The sequence below is a fragment of the Carlito syrichta genome, unplaced genomic scaffold (assembly GCF_000164805.1).
Source record: "Carlito syrichta isolate Samal-C Ts95f unplaced genomic scaffold, Tarsius_syrichta-2.0.1 Scaffold126534, whole genome shotgun sequence".
NCBI lineage: Eukaryota > Metazoa > Chordata > Mammalia > Primates > Tarsiidae > Carlito > Carlito syrichta.
Genome location: NW_007070630.1, coordinates 114,892 through 136,116, shown reverse-complemented (window position 1 = coordinate 136,116; position 21,225 = coordinate 114,892). Strand labels below are relative to the sequence as shown.

Sequence of the window (21,225 nt, the reverse complement as noted above, 5' to 3'; positions counted from 1 at the left end):
CCCCCGTGGTTAACAAAACATGGCCTTTCAAGTTCAGCGCCATGCACAAGAGCTACAGTGTGTTTGAAGACATAAGCCACAGCTCCAGCAAATTCCTCCTCTCTGCAACCTGGTCCACAGAACCCCAAACACTGCTAGCTATTGTTACTTTGTTTTGTACTGCTTCCATTATGGCGCAAAGGACAACTAAATGGGTGTGAGAAATCAAGAGAAATATATAAAGCAACCCATCTGCTCTGTTTGCTGTTCGCACTCACCCTGCAAATCTCCTACAGATAGGCCTTCCCGGCACCTCTGGCCTGATCTCCGCTGTCCTGCCTCAAATTACAATTCAGGGAGTTCCTGACATCGCCCACGACAAATCGCTTTCTTCTAAATGTGCTCAGTGAGAAAGGCACGGTGCTAGGTGAGTTCCCCCATCACCACCCTCATCCTCACCACAGCGTGGGAGACACAAGTGGACACACACTGTACAGGTAGGTAAAATAAGGCTGAAAGAGACCTGTCATTGACCCAAAGTTACACAACTACTACACATGGAACTTGCATTCCAGCACAGATCTGTGTCACTAGGTTCGGATTTTTGCTTGCTGGCACTCACGGGAGCCATCAGGACGTGCATTAAGCTCTGCAGAAACAACAACGTCCAGTGCATTCATATCTTTAACATCCATTCTACCCAGGCTCTCTTCCTTCTTTCCTTTAACATCACTAAAGAGCATGACTACTTGATATCCATGAAATACCTAATTCCATAGGTGCTCACAATACCTATTATTTCTGGCAGAAAACAGGATGTGGGTGACATCTTTCAAAATTAAGCAGCATCTCCAACATATAAACAGATTTTAACTTGATGGTTTAGACTCAAAATTCATCACAGTGGAAAAAAAGATGTGTGATGTAGAGTGACTCAACCCGAACGAGAAGAGGCTACTTAGCTCACTAGGACTCCTGGCTCTTCAACACAGGCATCCACAGGAGTCACTCGGGGACAAGCAAAAGCTTTTGCCACATCCTCAGAGATTCTAATCCTACTGATTTCAGCGGGGTAGGGGCCCATACTTTCAATGTTCCACAGAGCTGAAAACACAAGAGATTGCATGCACTATTAGGCTGAAAGCGCATTTCTCTTGTGTACCTTCTTCTTTTTGAGCAGGAATCTCTCTGTCACCAGGCTGGATGGCCACACAGCCTTGACCTGCTGGGCTCTGGTGATCCTTCTGCCTCAGCCTTCCAAGTAGCTGGAACCACAGGTGCGCGCCACATCTGGCTGATTTTTTTATTTATTGTAGAGATGAGGTCTCAACAGGTTGCACATGCTGGTCTCCACCCCTGGGCTCAGGCAATCCTCTCGCCTCCGCATACTAAAGTGCTGGGATGACAGGCATGAGCCACCGCACCTGGCTTGCCTTATGGACTTTTTGAAAGACAGCACAGGCCTGGCACATACTAGGAACTAAGGATGTAAACCTTCGAAGGAACGAGGTATCAGAAGCCCACGCGGTGGCTGACTTCACCAATGACCTACCTCGCCCTCCATCTCCACAGGCAGAGTCCCTTTCCCTAAAACACAAGTTACTTGCCAGCTGGCCACGTGACCCAAAAGGAAGGTTTCAGGTGGGTTTCAAGGAAAGGTATTTCTCCCAGACAGAGGCGTGTGACCCCAGTCACACACGGTCCCCTTCTTTTCTTCCCCGGAGGCAAGACGTGTGAGTAAGCACAGCGACTGAGAAAAGCCTGATGAGGAAGACCCTCAAAGGGGCGAGCGGAACAGCATGGCACCGCAAGGGATCTCCGGAGACTGCCCACCCACCGCCAGCCCTGTAGGTGAGGCAGCAGGCCTCAGGAGTCGCCTCAGCGGGAGGGGCAGGGATTCCTGTGCAGGAAGCCTGTGTGGGAAAGGACAAGAAGCCGTGGGAGGCAGGGACATCGGGCTGCGGCAGTCGGGGGGGAGCCCGGAGCCCCTCGGGCACTGCCGCCTGCACTCCCCTCTGGAAGCGCTGGCCACCCGGCCCCCCTCAAACTCCATCTGCTGCTCAGCCCACAGCGCTCCATTGGGGTCGCCCATGGTCAGAACAGACACACCGTGTCTTCTCCAACAGTACATGTGGACACACGCCTGAGTGAAAGTTCTTCTCTGTGTATCTGACTATTGCAAACACTGAAAACACATGCTAAAGTCAAAAGAAAGAAAGGTGTTTTTTAAAAGTCTCTACGTGTCAAACGTCCTACCATAAGATTTGACCCCGATGATCACAGAAGCGCATCTGGAAGTAGGTGCACCCTCAATACAAGGCTTTTTATCCAGACTGATGCTCCAAAATAAAGTGTTCCTTGGCTTTAGGAATCTGAACTCAGCCAACCTTGAGATGGAATCCAAGCCCACCCGGTGGTGACGTCAGCTACAACCTCCACAGGACAGGACCAATCTGAATCCTCAAGAATCTTGAGAATGATCCCGTAAATCACAAACGTGGTGGCACCTAGCTAACCCACGACATCTAGAAAGACGCATCTGGAAGGACATGGGACATGAGGCCCAAGGCGCTGCTCGGAGCCACGTCCCACACCACCTTCTTGTCATCTCTATCCCCAACTCTCCCCACAACGCGGCATTAGACTCCCCAGAAGCGATGCCTTTTTTGCTGTTGTGGTCAGTGTCTCGCTCTGAAGACCTGGCTGAAGCGCAGTGGCATGATCGTGGCTCACCACAGGTCAACCGCCTGGGCTCAGGTGATCCTTTGACCTCAGCCTCCTGAGTATCTGGAACTACAGGTGTGTGCACCAGCACACACATGCGACTTACTTTTCTGCTTTTTTTTTTTGGTAGAGGTAAGGTTGCCTAGGACGGTCTCACTCCTGGGTTCAAGCAATTTGTCCGCCTCAGCCTCCCAAAGTGCTGGGGATTACTGGTGTGAGCCACCACGCACGGCCTCCATTACCTCTGAATCTGTGTCATCACAGATCAAGAAAAGTAACATGTAACAAGTACCCAGAGTACAATCAGACATACTAGAGATAATGTCACCTATTGTTACTATGAAACTGGTAGAATGAATTAAAGACAAACTAAATCTCCATAGAGTACATACATTATTCGAACATACAACTTACTTTTCCCAAAGGAACAACTCGTCGCCAGAAAATGCCTTGATTTCAGGTCATGAAGGAAGCCCTGGTGCCATGAGGCTTACACCCAGTTCCATCGATATCCCATCGTGTGGCACGTTTAAGTCAACCATCAGTGAGATCAGGCTCCCTCGCTCTAAGGACTTGAGCACCAGATCCCTCCCTTGCAGACACAAAAGTGTATTCACCAGCCACCTGACTTCAGCCTCTGCTACCTCCAGCCTCCGATTTCTTAAATTTCAGACTTCCCGAATCCCACAGTGCAAAAATTTCCAAGTTTAAAATGGAGAAACAATGCAAATATCCCTTAATTCCTCTTGCAGACATCTAAAAACCGACTCCCGGAGTTAGAGTCCCATTCCTCGCTCCTAAAGGACATGCCTTTGGGCTCTTGCTCTTCTCGACACGGCAGCGCCCCCAGCACAGTGTCCCCCTACACTCTGCGGAAAGGCATGGAGGTCTTGTCACTATACTTTTGTCCAAATAATGTTGTACACAGAATGGCCAACACCAGTAATGAACCCTGATGTAACCTATGGACGCTGGGTGACAATTACGCCTCAGCCCACTTACTATAACACGATAAGCAAGAGATCGGCAGAACCTCAGGGTGGGGTGGGGGGACACAGCATCCATCAGGGCACCTGACCTCAAAGCAGGCAAAGTGGGGACCAGAGAGAGGTCCAAACTTGACCTGTACGATGACCACTTGTAAACCTAATCCTGAACTTTACCCGGCATCTTTAAACTTAAAAAAAAATTCCGCATCACTACAGGTTGATGATAACAAATGCACCACTCTGGTGGGGGATATTGATAATGGGGAATCTCTGGGGCTTCTGCTCAGCTCTGCCGTGAACATAAAACTGCTCTAAAACCAAAAGTATTACAAAAAAAGAACACAGCAAAGGGACTCATCACCACTGTTACATCAGTACCATTAGAGCCTAGGAATCTGACACATAGCGAAAACTAGAGGTAAAAAGAAAAGAAAATGCAGAAAATAAATCTCTACACTCAAGAAGTTCATGTTATACATGCCATATCATACACCAAAAATTAGAATGCCAAAAGCTGTTTACTAAGCAAAAAGCAAAGCAGAATACATTCCCTTTCCTTCATGTGCCAAAAGAATAGAGAAATATCACCATACTAGTATTTTGTGATCAAAAACACATTAAATTATGATCTATAGACTCACCACAATGATTCCTGATTGTTTCAATAAAGACTGCTCAAGATTAGTTTTTTGGAAGAATGCTACATAATTTAAGAAACATCTAATTAATTTTAGAGAAGACCTTGAAACATAAAACAGAATGAACAGATAGTTATAATCTCTTCAAGATTAAAGGGAAATCAATTTGTATCATTTCTTTTTAAACTAGTTCAAACATTTGAGAATTCAAATATCAGAATGTCTTAAAATTAGATAGTGAGTAGTGCTGGAGTTCATAAGAGAATATTCCCAGCTCTGCAGTGCTATTTCTTGACTTTCTGACATATCGTGGTAATATGATAAGATGCCCTTTTGGAATCGCCAACTGCTACCTTTCATTCCAAGAGGATAATATTATTTATCCTGGCGTAATGAGACTCTCCCAGGACACTCACTGCAGTAAAGACGCGGCTTCTGATGATGTGGGCTAGATGTGACTGTCCCCAGGACAATGATTCTTTTTTACTCAAGAAAACCACTACAGGAAATAACTTTTCTTCCCTTCGAGAGACAACCATAGTGCTTCAGGCTGCCGAAACAAAAACAAAATATCTTCACAAATGTCTGCAAACAGTCAAGCTGAAAATCTAAGCCAAAGGTTCATTTAACAGCCTGTCAGTTTTTTGATGTGAGGCTAATGAATGCAGTGGCAAACAGATCCATCAAACCCAACATCAAAGCCGCTGCACTTCATCCTCCCAGATGGAAAAAGGAAATACAACCTGCGGGCCGGCACTTTGATCCAGCCTAGCCAGGAAGTGGACCTGTGAGCATCACGGCAGCAGCTGGACAGAGCAGTCATTACTTCCGGTGCACCGCAGAGGGAAGAATGCTCCAAAAATGGAAGAGAATCATCACAAATGCGTAATTGTTCAACTAGCTGTGGCATATTTGTAACCTCTACCAGGAAATAAAAGCATTTCACATTGTGCTACTCCAACCTTCAAAGACACAACGAGTCCTAAAATAAACAACTAGATGGTCTGTTACACTAATACTACAACCTTACAAATGGAGGTGTATAGAAAGCCCTTCTGTTCTTTCTGAATACTGCTTCAAAACAAACAAACAAACAAACAAAAACATGTGTTTGTTCTTCATCCAAATACGTCGTGCAATGCCTGTTGCAGACAGGGAACTAACTAGACACTTGCTGAACTTAACCTCCGCCTATCAGCAGGCAAATGGGCACAGAGTTACCTGAGACATTCCTCTCGGTTTTTCTCATTGAAAATCTTGCCTCGGACCTTGAACAATGATCATAATACTATGAGAAAGGGATTGGCAGTAGCCAGAAACTGCCAGGGGAAGAAGGGATGGGTTTGTCAGTTGAGGGAAACTGCCAGGGGAGGGAGGGCTATACCTCATCAACAAGGGGACCTGCAGAATGAACATTTGTATACTAACCTGAATTATACCCCACATCTTTAAAATTTTAAAAATATTAAAAGAAAAAATCTTGCCTCGGGTTACTGAAACAAGAAAATAATGGTACAGTTGGCTTTGTAGGTAGATCGGTCGTGCTAAACACAAGGCCTTGCTGCTCTGAAACACATTGTAGGACGTAGCTATGCTGAGTTTTGCAAGTCAAAGCAAGAAAGCTGAATGATCCTCAAAGGCCCGGGCATCACCAGAGATTTCTCAGAACAGGGATGGCCGCAACACCATCCTTGTTTACCATCCAAGGCTAAGAAGGAAATGTCTCCTCGCTCCCATATCTGCCTATTTTCCCCAGATCTGTTACACAACCCATATTTTAAAAAAAAAAAACACTGTGTGAAAGAGGAGTATGGATGGATAGTGTGAAGAGTGTCCATCTGGACTGAAGGACTAAAAAGCACAGACCATACCCACGAGTACAGAAATATCCAGAATGCAATAATTTAGCTGAAAATATCAAACATCCGTGTCTGTACTAAAATTTGGAAGAAGTATGTTTGACTTTTGTACAAATAATAAAAGGGGACGTCTAATCCATCGTACCCAAATCTGAACAACAGGGAAAATTTCTTGAATCACACACCAATAAGCCAGTCATAGAGTCCAATGAAAGCCACAGAAGGCCCCTTTCCAGTCCCACCCCAGGACCACCGAAGCCAAGCAGTTAAAGGCAGAGCAAGGGGTGCTTGAACCCTTGCCAGAGCCATCTCTTCTCTCACCTCCGCTCTCAGGGAGCCAGTTAACCCACGAGTGATGAACTCAGAGAAACACGAATGGTGCCTGGTATGGGCAGGCCGGCCTCGGCTCCATAAATGGAGCTCTGCCCCATCTGTGAGCCACCTCAGGGCTTTGAACAGGTGCCCACTTGATGATCAAAAGATCGCCAACCAGGGAACATGAAGGAAGTTTGTCAAAACCTGATTTTTTTTTTTTTTAAATCAGATCCTCACTCTGTCACCCAGACTCAGGGGCAGTGGCACACTCACGGCCACTACCACTTCGACCTGCTGGGCTTAGGCGATCCTTCCGCCTCAGCCTTTCAAGTAACTGGAACTACAGACACATGTCATCATGCCTGCCTAGTTATTGTGATTTATATTGTAGAGATGAGGTCTCGCCAAGTTACCCAGGCTGGTCTCAAATCCCTGGGCTCAGAAAAAACCCACACTTCGGCCTCCCAAAGTGCTGGGATTACAGGCTGAGCCACCACGCCCAGCCTTTTTCCTTAAAGATGCAGGTTACAATTCAGGGTAGGTAATAAGTGATGATCTTAGTGGTGAAGTTTGGCCCTTGCCCTGGACATCACTTTAACTGGTTTGGGATCAGTTACCCGCATTAGTGCTCTATGCTACCCATCCACCCTCAGTGATGCGCTACTGCCAATCCCATTCATGTAGCATTATGATAAATGATAAATGTTCAGGGTCTCCTTATGAGTGAAAACATGTAGTACTCAATTCTTTGTTTCTGTGATTAATCACTCAGTTTACAGACTCTACGTCCATCCAGGTTACTGTGAATTGCATAATGTTGTCCTTCTTTATGTGTATATGTACCACAGTTTTTTGTCCAGTCCACTTTCAACAGGCAGCACGGTTGGTTCCATGTTTTTGCTATTGTGAATAGTGCGGCAATAAACATGCATGTGCAGATATCTTTTTTGTAGAATGATTTGAGTTAGATTCTCTGGGTATATTCCCAGAAGGGGGATTGCTGGGTCTTATGGAAGGTCATTTCCGAGTTCCTTTAGAAATCACTACACTGTTTGCCACAGACTTTGTAATAATACTTTTCGTTACAGTTACAATTTAAAATACATTGGAGGAGGTAGAGAATTAAGACAAACAAAGTGACAGAGTGAGACTCCAACTCAAAAAAAAAAAAAAAATATGGGCATCCACGAGGCTTAAAGCATAATTATACTAACATATATTACATTCGTCCCAAAGAAAACATAAATCTGGACCCAAGGATTAAAAACTATACCCACATGCAATACAATAATTTCAAAATTTTACCTAAAGAATCAGACTGGAAAATTTTAAAAGATGTGTCAAAGAAGTGACTAAAGACATAAAGATGTGGTGAAAAAGGCCATGACAGCATACTACGATGAAAGAGAACTCATTATCCGAGAAGAGCCAAGAAAAACGAATCTTGAAGGCGTCATTTAAGAACGTGTGGGATGCTTTGGTGAAACATATCAAACTGTACCTGCCACAAGTTTCATTTCCTGTTTTTATGCACCACAACTAAGATGGGCTGCACGACCCAAAGGCGATGCTTTCTCTCCGGCCACGTCAGTGATTAATCGGCTCCCTCAGTGGCCGGCAGAGGCTTCTCTCTTTGTACAGCCCCAACAGACATGACCACATCCTAACCCTGGACATCTGCATCTGCGGAGTCTTACACGAATACGGGGCTCTGCAGACCACTTGCTCTGAAATGGAGGGGCTCCATACAAGGGCTGGAGACAGACCTCAGGAGCAAAGTCTAGTGCCCACCTCAGACAGCAAGCAAACTGGACCCCAGTCTTACGACTGTGAGGACGTGAACTCAGCCAGGCATGAGAAAGAGAAAGAAAATGAATTCTTCCCTGAAGTTGCAGTGAACAATGAAGTCCTGCCAACACCCTGATGTTCCACGGGTGAGACCAGTGCCAGGCTTGTGACCAGCAGAGCCGTGAGCTGATAAATGAGCGTCGTTTCCAAATACAGAATTTGTGGTCATTTGCTGCAGCAGCTATGGAGAGCGGACATACTCTCTGAGCAGCAGCACCTGGCCAAAGCAAGGAATGGGTAGAGACAACACCACCAAAAATATCTAAATGACCTGTAAGTAGAACCATTGTCAAGAAGGTGGCTGGCTCTGCTTCATGGCATTGAATGTTTTCTACTCAAAACCAAACAGAACAGTCATATCCCGCCCTAGGTTGAAGGATTAGATACTCACATAAGTTCTGTTCTCCTTGCAATGAGACAATAGGGTAGATAGGGATTGCTAACATGTTTGTATCCTAGTCTTTAGAGCCGGGGTCTTATCCTGTCAGCCAGGGCCGAACGGAGAGAAGTGGTGCCATCACAGCTCACGGCAGCCGCAAACACCCAGCCCCAAGCAATCCTCCTGCCTTGGCCTCCCAATGCGCTAGTGGCATGAGCCACCACACTCCGCCTCTGTCTAACTTATATACAGAGAAAACTGTCTCTCCTCCTAGGATGTGGCTCGACAGAGCAGGGAGGTTGAGCCTCAGACCCCTGCCTCTCGTGCCACACTGCAGTCCTTCTTCATCCCACGACTGCGATGAGCACTGCCAGCTGGGACTGCAGAGGAGAAGCCTACTGCACCCCACCACCACTCTGCTTACACTGGAAATGCGGAATACCACCCCAGTGCTCCTGGCATTTTAACTTCTCCCCTACTTTGGCCAGCTCATGAACTAGCTCTGGACCCCATAGAAAGCAAGCACCATGCAATTTGGGTGGTGACGCTGAACAACTGTAATCACTGGCTTAGGTCAATGATTTAACGAGCAAACCATAAAATTGCAGAACTTGGTATAATCTCTTGGTCAAGATCCCATCTCAGGGTAGATGCAAGCATTACATTTCTGCAAAAGGCATGGGGTACTTGACCAAGGAATATACATGGAGTTTCCTATTTTTCAATTAGATTTATTATCATATGTAGCATGTATAATGGGAAGAAGGAGTTCCAATGTTTTGTTCTAAAATACCCCTCATAAATAGAAATTACAACAGAAAAAGTCTTCAGATCGTAGCAGGGGCTTTCTTCTATGCCAAGAATTCATTCAAGTGCTTCCCGGGCTGACAAAGACTACACTTTTACTTAAATTTTCACATATTATGCAATTTTCTAAGTGCACATGTGTATTAAACCTAGAGATGTCTTCCCTGAATATGTTTCTACCCAATGGTCCCATGTGCAAGGTTTATCAATGTGGAAGGAGTGGCGCTCAGTCGAGCCAAGGCAAGGCTGCGTCAGCCTGACTTTTCGTTGCCCACTAAATTCACATCAACCTCGCCGCTCTGTACAACACAGTTTCATGTAGAAGCTGTCCTCTGTCAGACGCACCTTGGCCTTAAAGCCACAGGAAAGGAAGTAACCCTAACAGAGGCCGCCATCACGTTGCGGATGTCCTCTCTTCAACACCACGGGGGGAAAGTCATTACAGGAAACAGAAGTTTGTTGCTTGTGGATGAAAATACACAGCATGTGAACTAAATTAAATATACCGGGCAGGAGATGAAAAATTTTATAACAAATTTAACACAAAATATATTTCCTGTTAACATACATTCTACATGATTACTTTCAAGAAATCGGCACTAAGGGCTATTTTAATCATGTCTTCTTGCCACCCTCTCTCAATCTCTTGTTGTTACAATTTGACCAGACACTTTATTCAGCAAACTTATATTCTAAGCCATGAACTAAGCTCTACCAGGGAGAGATCTGAGCCCCTAACACTGCGCCACACGAAACCCCTGGAAAATCATGCAAGAAAACAACTGGTGACCTTAAGACAGAAAGCAAACATTCACTGCACAAAAATACCTGGAAGGTAAATTGTTCCCCCCAAATCTCAAAATATAGCCTCACTGCTATACAGCCTATGTAAAACGAATGTATCCAGTCCAAATGCATGACTGTGGTACCATTCACCTCGTGTTGATGAGTAAAAAAGAATCAAATGCTGCACATGACCTTGAGCACGCCACCACAAGAACCAACGTGTACATTTCATTCATGCTTTCTTTTTGAGGCATAACTTACCAATTTAGCAACTTTTCCATAGTCAATCCATCTGACAGTAGCAAAATTTGTAGATTCTGCACAGTTGAAGCCATGATTAAAACCAGCATGGTAACCATATGGGAAAGTGATCATAAATTCTCCAGCTTCCTGGGTAATCTGCAGAGCAGGAAACATATTTTTTAGTAATAAGACTTCGCAAATTGTGAATGAAATTAAAATGTATTTCTTATAAAAAAATAAACAAACAAAAACACCATGATATCAGAGCTATAACAAACAGAGTTTTTCCAGATTCTTTACATGACCCTTGAATAATGTTTCTTTTCAGGAAACCATTCCAGGGATGTGGCCTTCTGGCATTTGAGTGCCAGAAATTGAGTTCAATAGTTCAATCCATAATCAAAAGCTATTACGTTTTATTTGAAAATGTCTTTAAATTATTCATATAAAAGTGCTCATACTACCTATCAATGTATGTATGCTAATACTTTAATAACTGGCAATACTGGAGTTATACAAAAAAGACATACCATAACTGCTTATGTTATAGATATAAAAACTGAATTATTGCTGGAAAAAAGTAGGTTGTATTCATCAAATTATTCTTACTAACACTTGGAAGACATACAATTAACTGTATTCCATTTAATAGTAAGACTTCCACTCAAAGAACTGTTCAAATATATGTATGTGTGAGTGCATTTAAAATATATTTAAAATAACTTCTGTAAATAAGCCAAAAGACTAAAAACAAACATGAAAAATATTATTTACTCTGTTCCTATTTTTTAAATTAAAGGTATGTTTTAATAATCCCCAAAGCGGTACAAAATATACCAAGGAGTACGAAGAAAAAGTAAAGCAAAAATATATAGTGTTGTTTCTTTTAAAAAATTGTCTACTCAAAACTAGACTATAAAACTTACTACTCGCTCCTTCAGATGAAGCCATACAGTCTTTATTTTCCATTGTCTGACCTTAAAATGATCCCAACCCAGCACCCAATAGGGTGCAACTCTTTGTGTCCCCCCATTATTAAAGTTGGTACCAGGTAACATGAATAGTACCCATAAGGTTTGCGTACTGAAACAATACACAATACTGAAACAATACTCCTTTATAAATATTTCCAGAGTATTTAGCAAACAAATGTTACCTGTTCACGCTCAGAACCTGTGTTCTCTGCTAGCTCTGATAATAAGATGTTAAGACCACACTTTTGATGACCGTACCAACTCAAATAAAAAGTATTTACATTTTCTATATTGAGATATCATTAATACACAGTAAAATACTCAAATAAATGTATGGTTTGACCAATTTGGACAAATGCACACACCCATATAACCAATACCCTTATCACTTCCATCACCCAAGATCACTCCCTGGTGAGATTTCCAGGCCATCCCCCAGTGCAGTAACAACTACGGTCCTGATTCTTGTTACATTGGCTAGCGTTGCCTGTCCAAGGATACAAAAGAAGTCTAAAATTTATTTTAGCCCAGCATGTCTTCAATGTTCATTTCTTCTCTACTGTGTCATCAGGAGTTCATTAGTATTTACTGATATCCCATGGCATAAACGATATGGTATATGGAAATACCAGGATTTTTTTCATCCATTCTCCTGTAGAACATTTCTGTTGTCAAGTATTTGCTTTACAGAATTAAAAATATACTTGAGTTCAACAAACATCTGGCGCATGAGAGATGATTAGGAATCTCTCCAAAATACAGTTCTTAGAAGGAACTGAACAGGAACGCGAAAAATTAGGGTAAAATGCCCCGTGCCTGCCCCTGAACCCACGAATCCCATGGGGTCGCTCCCTCTGCTGACCCCGGCAGCGGCAGTTCCCAACCATTGTGGCATGGGGGGGGGGGGGGTAATCAACCCTCAAGCTAAGAACCACCTCTGTGGGGCCTCAGGAGCGGCAGCCTGGACCCTTCCCCTGGACAGTTCACGAGAGGGTTCGAGCTCTGGTGAGAATCTAATGCTGCCCCTGATCGGACAGAAAGCGGACTGCAGGCTATCACGGGAATGATGGGGAGCGGCTGTGAATACACACAGAGCACCGCTGGCTGGCTGGCCCCTCAGCTCCTGCCATGTGGCCGGGAAGGGTGGGACCCCTGCACGAGAGTGATGGATTTGGACCCTTCTTATGGAGAAACAGGAATGGTTCACACGATGACCCTCTGGGCTCTGCATCTCTGTCATCTCCTCTCCCACCACAGCTCCCCCTGATTATAAGGGCTTTGAAATCAAAAAGACTAAAACTTTCTTTTCACGAACTCTCTTGCCACAGTATGCACCCCATATATTCTTGTTGGCCTGTGAATGACTGCAAGAATGTGCAAGATTCATGAATGCTTACAGAATTTCACCACCAAGCCAGGTGCAGTGGCATACACCTGTAAATCCCAGCACTTTGGGAGGTGGAGGCGGGAGGTTCACATTAGCCCAGGAGTTCAAAACCAGCCTGGGCAACACAGCAAGACCTTTTCCGTACAAGAAAATAAAATTTAAAAAAAGGAGCCAGGCATGGTGGCACACACTGGTAGTCCCAAATATTCAGGAGGCTGAGGCAGAAGGATCGCCTGAGACCAGGGGGTCCAGGCTGCAATTAGCTGTGATCATGATACAGCACTCCAGTCTAAGCAACAGAGTGAGGCTCTGACTCAAAAAAAAAAAAACAATCACCATGAGAATAGACATAAGAATGTCTTCAGAAATGTCCCAGCCCTGCACACTAATCACAGGGCAGGAAGAAATATAAAGGTATAATATAAACAAGGATATATCCAGGATGCAAAACCATCAAAACATGAGCAGATGTCAACTATTCTCCATTTTGACTGTGAACAAATGAGAAAATTGAGTAAGAGTCTATCAAAATAGCAAAAATTAATATAATTATAAGTTTCAGATACGACTCCATGTGTCAACTCTCAACATCCGGATAGTCCCCTGACACCTAATCTAAGGAAAACCTAAGTAACACCCTGCCTGAACGAGCAGAAATGGAGATGAAATCAATGGATCATTTCAGTCAGTCCAAGCATGAGGGGGCATGTGGGGGCAGTGGGAATGGTGCGTGTGCAAGTATACAGTAGGCACGCCGCATAAAAGCCGGTGCAAACACCACAATTTCACTGCCATTTTAGGGATGCTAAAATGGTATGGGAAAGAATTTTCCATCACAGCAATCCTGAAATTTGCCTCATGACACCCTGCCCCACCTCAGTCAACCCCGGAAGATGTTCTCCCACAAAGGGTGCAGCCCAGCTGTCCCTGGAAGGCAGACACAGGCGTGCCCACGCCCAGCAGGATTCCGGTCCCGCTGCTCTGAGTCACATGAGAGCCCAGCCCAATTCCCTCCTTTCCTGGGCTCAGGGAGCCTCATTATCTAAGCGCGTCTCTGCTGTGCTGTGTGATAAAACGAAAGCACCCTGCCCAACTGTTGCTAGCCCCATAAAGGAGTAAAATGGCAGGACTGGCCAGGCGCGGTGTCTCATGTCTATAATCTCAGCACTTTGGGAGGCAGAGGCCAGAGGACTGCCGGAGCCCATGGGTTTGAGACCAACCTGGGCTACTTGGTGAGACCACATCTCCACAACAAATCAAAAAAATTAGCCAGGCATGGTGGCACATGTCTATAGTTCCAGCTACGTGGAAGACTGAGGCAGAAGGATTGCCTGAACCCAGCAGGTCAAGGCTGTAGTGGCGGTGAGTGTGCAACTGCACTCCAGCCTGGGCAACAGAGTGAGACAGAAAAAACAAACAACAACAACAAAAAACACAGCAGGACTGCTGCTACTAGAATAAAGAAACTACCTTTTGATGCTCCACAGAATCCTACCTATAAACATTCCCTACACTGGCTAGAAAATCAAATCTGTAGCCAGGCACGGTGGCTTATGCCTGTAATCCCAGCACTTTGGGAGGCAGAGGCGAGACGATTTCCTGAGTCCATGGATTTGAGACCAAGATGGGCAACATGGCAAGACCTTGTCTCTACAATAAATCAAAAATTTAGTCAGGCATGGTGGTGCATGCCTGTTGCTCCAGCTACTTGGAAAGCTGAGGCAGAAGGATCACCTGATCCCACCTGGTCGAGGCTGTGGTGGCTGTACGCGTGCTACTGTACTCCAGCCTAGGCAAGAGAGTGAGACTCTGACTCAAAAAGAAAAGAAGGAAAAAAGATACCAATATCTCAGAACCAGTTGGTGGAAAACACTAACTCTGCTCTGTTGTATAAGCAATATCATATGTGGAGGTGCCAGGCTTTCAATGTTTTCCCTGGGACCTCTTTCTGAAGCGCAGGGCAAAGGCCCCCAGGCAGAAAGAAGACAAGCCAGCTCCCTGTGGTCTTCCCTGTGGTCTTTCTCTCAAAGCTGCACCCTACCGGTGGCATGGCATGGCTAAATGCAGCTCGAAAGACATTTTATCCAAGATCGTGTAGCCAGGAAGTCACAGAGCCAAAACCACAGTCTGACATTTTGGATTCACTACTTTGCTGTCCACTTATTTATTTTCAGGAAAGATGAGATCTTATTATGTTGCTATGGCTGGTTTCGATCTCCTGGGCTCGGGCAATCCTCTCGCCTCGGGCTCTCAAAGTGCTGGGATTACAGGCATGAGGCATCACGCCCAACCCATTTGTCACACTTTTGATCATATGTGAAGCCACTGTTGGCCCCCTTTTCTGGCTGCAGCTATATATTTTAGAGCGGCATTGTAACATAACAGCCACTAGCCTTGTGTAGCTATTTAAATGTATTTAAATTAAAAATGTAGTCCCTTAGCCCCACTAGTCTCCAAGGAATCAGACCTCTACACCTTAGCCAGGAAATCATCATCTTGCCATGTGGAAGAAGGGAACCTACTTTCACTGAATGAGACTCTTCATTTTAGACCTCTGGTATTTCTAGAACAAGTCAGTTCCAGCTAACCAAAATATAAGACTCACGTATGGGCCACCTGGTGATAAGCTGATCACAAAGTGCAGGGACAGAATAGAGCAAGGCCATATTATTAGAAGATTAAAACAATCACCACCATCTGATATCATGAAAAAAGTTAGAGAGGAGAGGACACATAATAGAAAAAGCAGACGTTAGCTGTTTGTTACACATAATTTTTTGCAGATGTGGCAATTTGTGAAAATACATGGAAAGAGGAGGAAAAGTTGTATCGTAACTGAGAAAAGACCACCTGCAGGAAGGGGGTTGAGAAGGCTAGGTGTACCACTCTAGAGCATACACTGCATCTTCTGCACCCAGTAGGGCTCCCCAACGCATCCACACACCTGCAGGCAGCCCCTGTGGCACACACCTTACAGGTATGGTTTTTTTCCTAGGTCGAGTCTGTGTGAGAGTCAGTGTAGAGGGCACACTCATAGGCGAGCACATCTCGTGGGTGAGTGCTGCACAGAGCGGTTGGGAGGGAGCAGGAAACCCCCACCAGCTGGAGAATCAATCCCGGCCCTTGGAAGAGCTCTCCTTAGAACCATTTCTGGCAGCACACACACAAACAAGGCCAGACTAGGGCCCAACGTGAGGAAAAGGGAAAGACTTAGTCACACGCAAAAAGCTTCTGAGGTAGAAAACGTCAAGGATTATGGGAAGAAAAGTCAAATGAAATACAGAGGAGAAAGAAGAGATATTTTTAATGTTTCTGCAAGTGGCTAAGTACTTCATCCTCCCAAGACCGAGAGAGAGCTTTTATTTATCTGGTCAAAGCCTTTTTTCATTTCAGCTGCTTCACATAAAATGTTCAAGCTCTGCAATAATTCTGGCCCCAAAACCACCCAGAGACACAAAGAATATGGGATCCAGCAACCACTGACTGATACAGAATTTAATTTGCAGAAATACCCCACAGAGGGTATACCTGATTATTAAATCATCAGGCAATTTTATCCATAATGAAATCTCAATTGTATCACATCTCAACGTGTTTGGAAGCAAAACACAACCGAGTGCTACCATGATCACCAATTCTCTCTGAGCCAGTGGCCAGTCACTGCTCTGTATTTTTCTTAAAATAGATCACATATACATAAGTTATGCTGCTCACTAAGAAACATGCTCCTTCTTATTTTGCTGAATGTGCGACATTTTATTTTCAGTGTTATTTTAAGTGAGCTATTAAAATCATTAGTAAATATTTCAAGATAAAAAAAAAATCCTAGTTGTAGCTAAGGATACATTAGCCTAAGTTAGATTCCCCATAAGCAAAAACCATGGGCGCAAAGATTCTTACCTTGTCAAAGGGAATCCCATACTTCTTCAACACGGATGGAGAAATCAGCGTCATCTTGTGGCGAAGAAACGCATCACAGCATTGGGAGCTGCTTGGGAAAAAACCTAAAAAGAAACATTGTGTCAACTAAGACAAAATTCCAGAGGCTTTTTTTATTCATGTGTAACTTCTGGTGTTCTTACAATCTGAATTACACAAGTACACACACACCCACTCCACCAGAATCAGAATTCTGAAAAATTAAAGGACACATACTTCAGTGATCTAAGTGTGTATCCTTTGATCGCTACAGAAAGATTTACCATGGATTTCTGTCCTATGCAAAATTACTAAACACGGTTGGGCTCAGTGGCTCAGGCCTATAATCCTAGCACTTTGGGAGGCCAAGGTGAGAGGATTGCCTCAGCCCATGGGTTCAAGGCCTGCCTGGGCAACTTGGCGAGACCTCATCGCTACAATAATTCAAAAAATTAGCTGGGCATGGTGGCTCATGCCTATAGTTCCAGCTACTTGGAAGGCTAAGGTGGAAGGATTGCATGAGCCCAACAGGTCAAGGTTGTGTGATTATGCCACTGCCCTCTAGCCTGGGTGACAGAGTGAGGCTCTAATTTAAAAAAAAAAAAAAGAAGACCGCATATCCCAATACGGGAGTACAGAAGGAACTGGCAACAAGATGCTACAGGAGCAGGAGCCTGCAGGGAGTGAGGGAAATCTGACTACATTAAGGTGTAAATTTTAATTAAAAAGGGAAAATGTTGGATTGCCTGAGCCCATGGGTTCGAGACCCGCCTGGGCAACTTGGCGCACACTCATCTCTACAATAAATCAAAAAACTAGCCGGGCTTGGTAGCACACGCCTGTAGTCCCAGCTATTTGGAAGGCTGAGGCAGAAGGATCACCGGAGCCCAGCAGGTCGAGGCTGCAGTGGCTGGGAGCGGCCATTGCACTCCAGTCTGGGTGACAGAGTGAGACTCCAACTAAAAAAAAAAAAAAAATTGCTAAACACAAGGAATCAAATTTCAGTTTGAAACTAATTTTTTTCAGTCTATCTGATATCTGCTAAATGAAGAAAATTTTGGTTGGAGAAACAAGTATGCATTTTGATAGTAGAACCTCACATTTCAGACTCAAAGATTTCCCCGCTCCAGAAGCCCTGTTCCCTACACCTGATACACAATAGACTCTGAGCAGTTTCATGCCTTTGTTTCTTTCTGATCAATTTGAAACCAACAGCTTGCAACTCATCTCCTAAACCAACGTCCTGGCCAATACCCATCAGACGCCTGAGAACCTGCCCCACCAAGTTGGATGGGAGAAATGTCTGGAGGAGGCTTTTAACCGAGGAAGCTAAACACCCAGCCCATTCGCTCAGGGAACAGTATACTAGGCCTCAGAACATGGTCAGTTTTCTCCATCACCAACATGGATCCTGCAGTGGTGCCTGAGGCAGGGGCTGATTAACGAGGTGATGCAAGATGGAAGAAAACAGAGATGCATCACATCCCCGCTGCAGACCTTCCTGGTCCAGAGGCAAGCCAGCCAGGGTGAGGGAGGAAGAGCAAGCAAGAAGAGAGCGAGAACGGCAATGTGGAAAAGGCGGAGGAGCGTCGCAGAAAGGGGCAAGGAAGGAAGAGCGAAGGCGCCGGAAGACGTGTGTGGATGAGCCTGCGTGGCGTCGGGGAAGCACAGGTGCTGTGTCACTCGTCCACGGCTGAAAGAAGGCCACCTGCAGGAAATGTGACGGGTCTTGCTCTGAGGCTCCTGCCCGCACAGAGCCTCATGAATGTGGCCAACCTGATGAAGGCATCACCCGCACTCATCAGCTAATCATGAACCATTTCAAGCCCGTGGAGGGCAAGCATTCCCCAAGAATATTTTTAGTAAATAAACTTTTATTGATGCCACCATGAGGTATGTGAGATCACAGTTCCTCAAATTTAAAAAAAACCATACAGCCAGTAAACAGTGATTGGGGTGCCAGGCTCGGTGGCTCAGCCTGTAATCCTGCGCTTTGGGAGGCTGAGATGAGCGGATTGCCTGAGCCTGCAGGTTCGAGACCCGCCTGGGCAACTTGGCGAGACTCCCATCTCTACAATAAATCAAAAATTAGCTGGGTGCAGTAGCATGTGCCTGTAGTTCCAGCTACTTGGAAGACTGAGGTGTAAGAACGGCCGGAGTCCAGCAGGTGGAGGCTGCAGTGGCCGGGAGCGGCCACTGCACTCCAGATTGGGCGACAGAGTGAGACTCCAACACACACACACACACACAGTGACTGGGGTGTCAGAAACCACCTGTAAAAAAACTGCAAAAAAGTAGTACATTCCGCTCAAACATCTACACCTGAATTACAAACAAAAAAAAAAAAATAGAAAGGAAATACAGAAAAATGTGTCCACAGAAATGTCAGAAATGCTATCATTCTCTATAACATCAGTAGGAATAACAGGCAAAGTTTTCCCCACTTGGTCATTGACTGCTACCCTCGTTTATGGTTAATATTCATAATGCATAACACAGAATTAAATATTTATGGAAGGAGGGAAAGTGACACACTGATGTAATGGCCATGCTCACACAACAAGGCATCCTAAATTCTACACCCAGAGGGAGGAAGGGTCGGCTGGGCAGCCCCACTTGCGCGCCCTATGGAAATGTTTTGGCATTACACTTCAAATGGATCCATCACACTTTTCAAATCTGTAAAGTTCTGCAACACTAAATGAATTAAGTTTCAAATTAAAATCAATGAAGAAAGAAGAGTCTATTTAATTTTCTTTTGATATGGATTTGTAATCAGGATTTGAACAATGTGGTGACTGGTTATAAGTTAATTTAAATTGGAAAACCACTGAAGGAAGGTAATTTGCAGTATATTAAGAACTTTAGGTTGGTTCTCAATTTATATTTACAACAGTCTATCAGAATTATATTTTACATTGTCCTGGAAAACACCTCATAAATAGCACAAATTATGTGTCATAAAAGGAATTTTACTTTAATATACCTCCAGAGAACATGCTTCATACTTACCCTTACTCCATTATCTGTAAAAAGTATTGTATTCAACATACAAGCAAGCCAATATAACTAGAATGCTATTTGATACAAAAACTGGTAATATTTTATGTTTGTTTTTTAAAGCAGGATTTATGGAGAGGACAGAAAATCTCCGACAGTGGGAGGGGACCCTAAGGGGTTGCCCAAAAACTGGTAATATTTTAGAAGGCTCAAAACTGTCCCAGGTAAACAAAGGTTAGTGTCTTTGGGAATATATGAAATAAATAGTTTTGGGAGCCACTTGCATAAAAAATAACAAAATCACATCCCACAGAAGAGATGACATTTAACTAAAAACTATACTGAAAACCATCTGACTATGTCATATGTGGGTAAAAATTTTTGCAAGTAAGTTGCTTAAAATATATCTCTTTAAATCAGTTTTGTGTATTCTAATATTTACTTCTTGATGTTCTTTTATATAATTTTTAAATAATCAATTTAGAAGAAGTCTTCTCTAAAAGTTTTTTTTTTTTAGTAGGAGTCTCACTCTGTCGCCCAGACTAGAGTGCAGTGGCACACTCATGGCTACTACAGCCTTGACCTGCTGGGCTCAGGAGATCCTTCTGCTGCGGGAATCTTTATAGAGAGAGTTGGGACATGAGGCCAGGAAGCAGCTTTATTTGTGCAGGCACAGACTCAGTGGATTTGCATCCAAAAGCTGAGCACTGAGAGCAGGGGGGTGTTGCCTTTTACACAATTTTAACTTCCTTGTTCCCTGATACGGTTTACTTATTAGTAATATACTGGTTAATTGGGTATTTCATAGCTCAAGGTGACAGCAGAGTTACACTTGCACACTAAAGACTGGGGTCACATTCCTTTCTACTATGTATCATCCAAGAAAGTTCTTATCTTGCGGTGCTAGAAGAACTTTTTAATTATCCTGGGAAGGCCTTTATCTTATTGTACTGGGGGGGGGCCCCACGCGCACATACTCTGTCCTGTCCTGGGAAGGCCTGTCTCTCATGAGGCTTGGGGAGAGGGCTTCCTGCCTCACTTCAGCCTCCAAAGCAGCTTGAACTACAGGCAAGCAGTACCATGTCTGGCTAATGTTTGATTTATCGTCGTGATGAGGTCTTGCCTCTACAGGCTGGTCTCCAATCCCTGGGCTCAGGCAATCCTCTGGCCTCCACCTCCCAAAGTGTTGACATGACAGGCGTGAACCCTCACACCCAGCCTACTCTCCTGTTTCATAGAGATATTTTGGAGGAAGTGTGTGAGGCAGCTTCCCATGACGTGCAAACGATGCTATGAATCTTGTGGAAATCTTAAGACACACCTCTCTTGTAGGTGCTTAACAACAAGCCTGAGGGATTGCCAACTTCCTTCCCTTCTTT

The 21,225-nt window shown here is 44.4% G+C and overlaps 1 protein-coding gene across 1 annotated transcript in view; it reads right to left on the bottom strand.

Moving 5' to 3' along the window:
• The window catches only part of KDM4C (lysine demethylase 4C), a 311,749-nt gene that overhangs the window by 213,011 nt on the left and 77,513 nt on the right, over nucleotides 1–21,225 (bottom strand). Inside the window, exons 6-7 of the mRNA XM_021707860.1 lie at nucleotides 16,829–16,932; nucleotides 10,586–10,723 (exon numbers count right to left, since the gene is read on the bottom strand). Of these exons, the coding sequence (XP_021563535.1) occupies nucleotides 10,586–10,723; nucleotides 16,829–16,932 (242 nt within the window). The remainder of the gene's footprint in view (nucleotides 1–10,585; nucleotides 10,724–16,828; nucleotides 16,933–21,225) is intronic.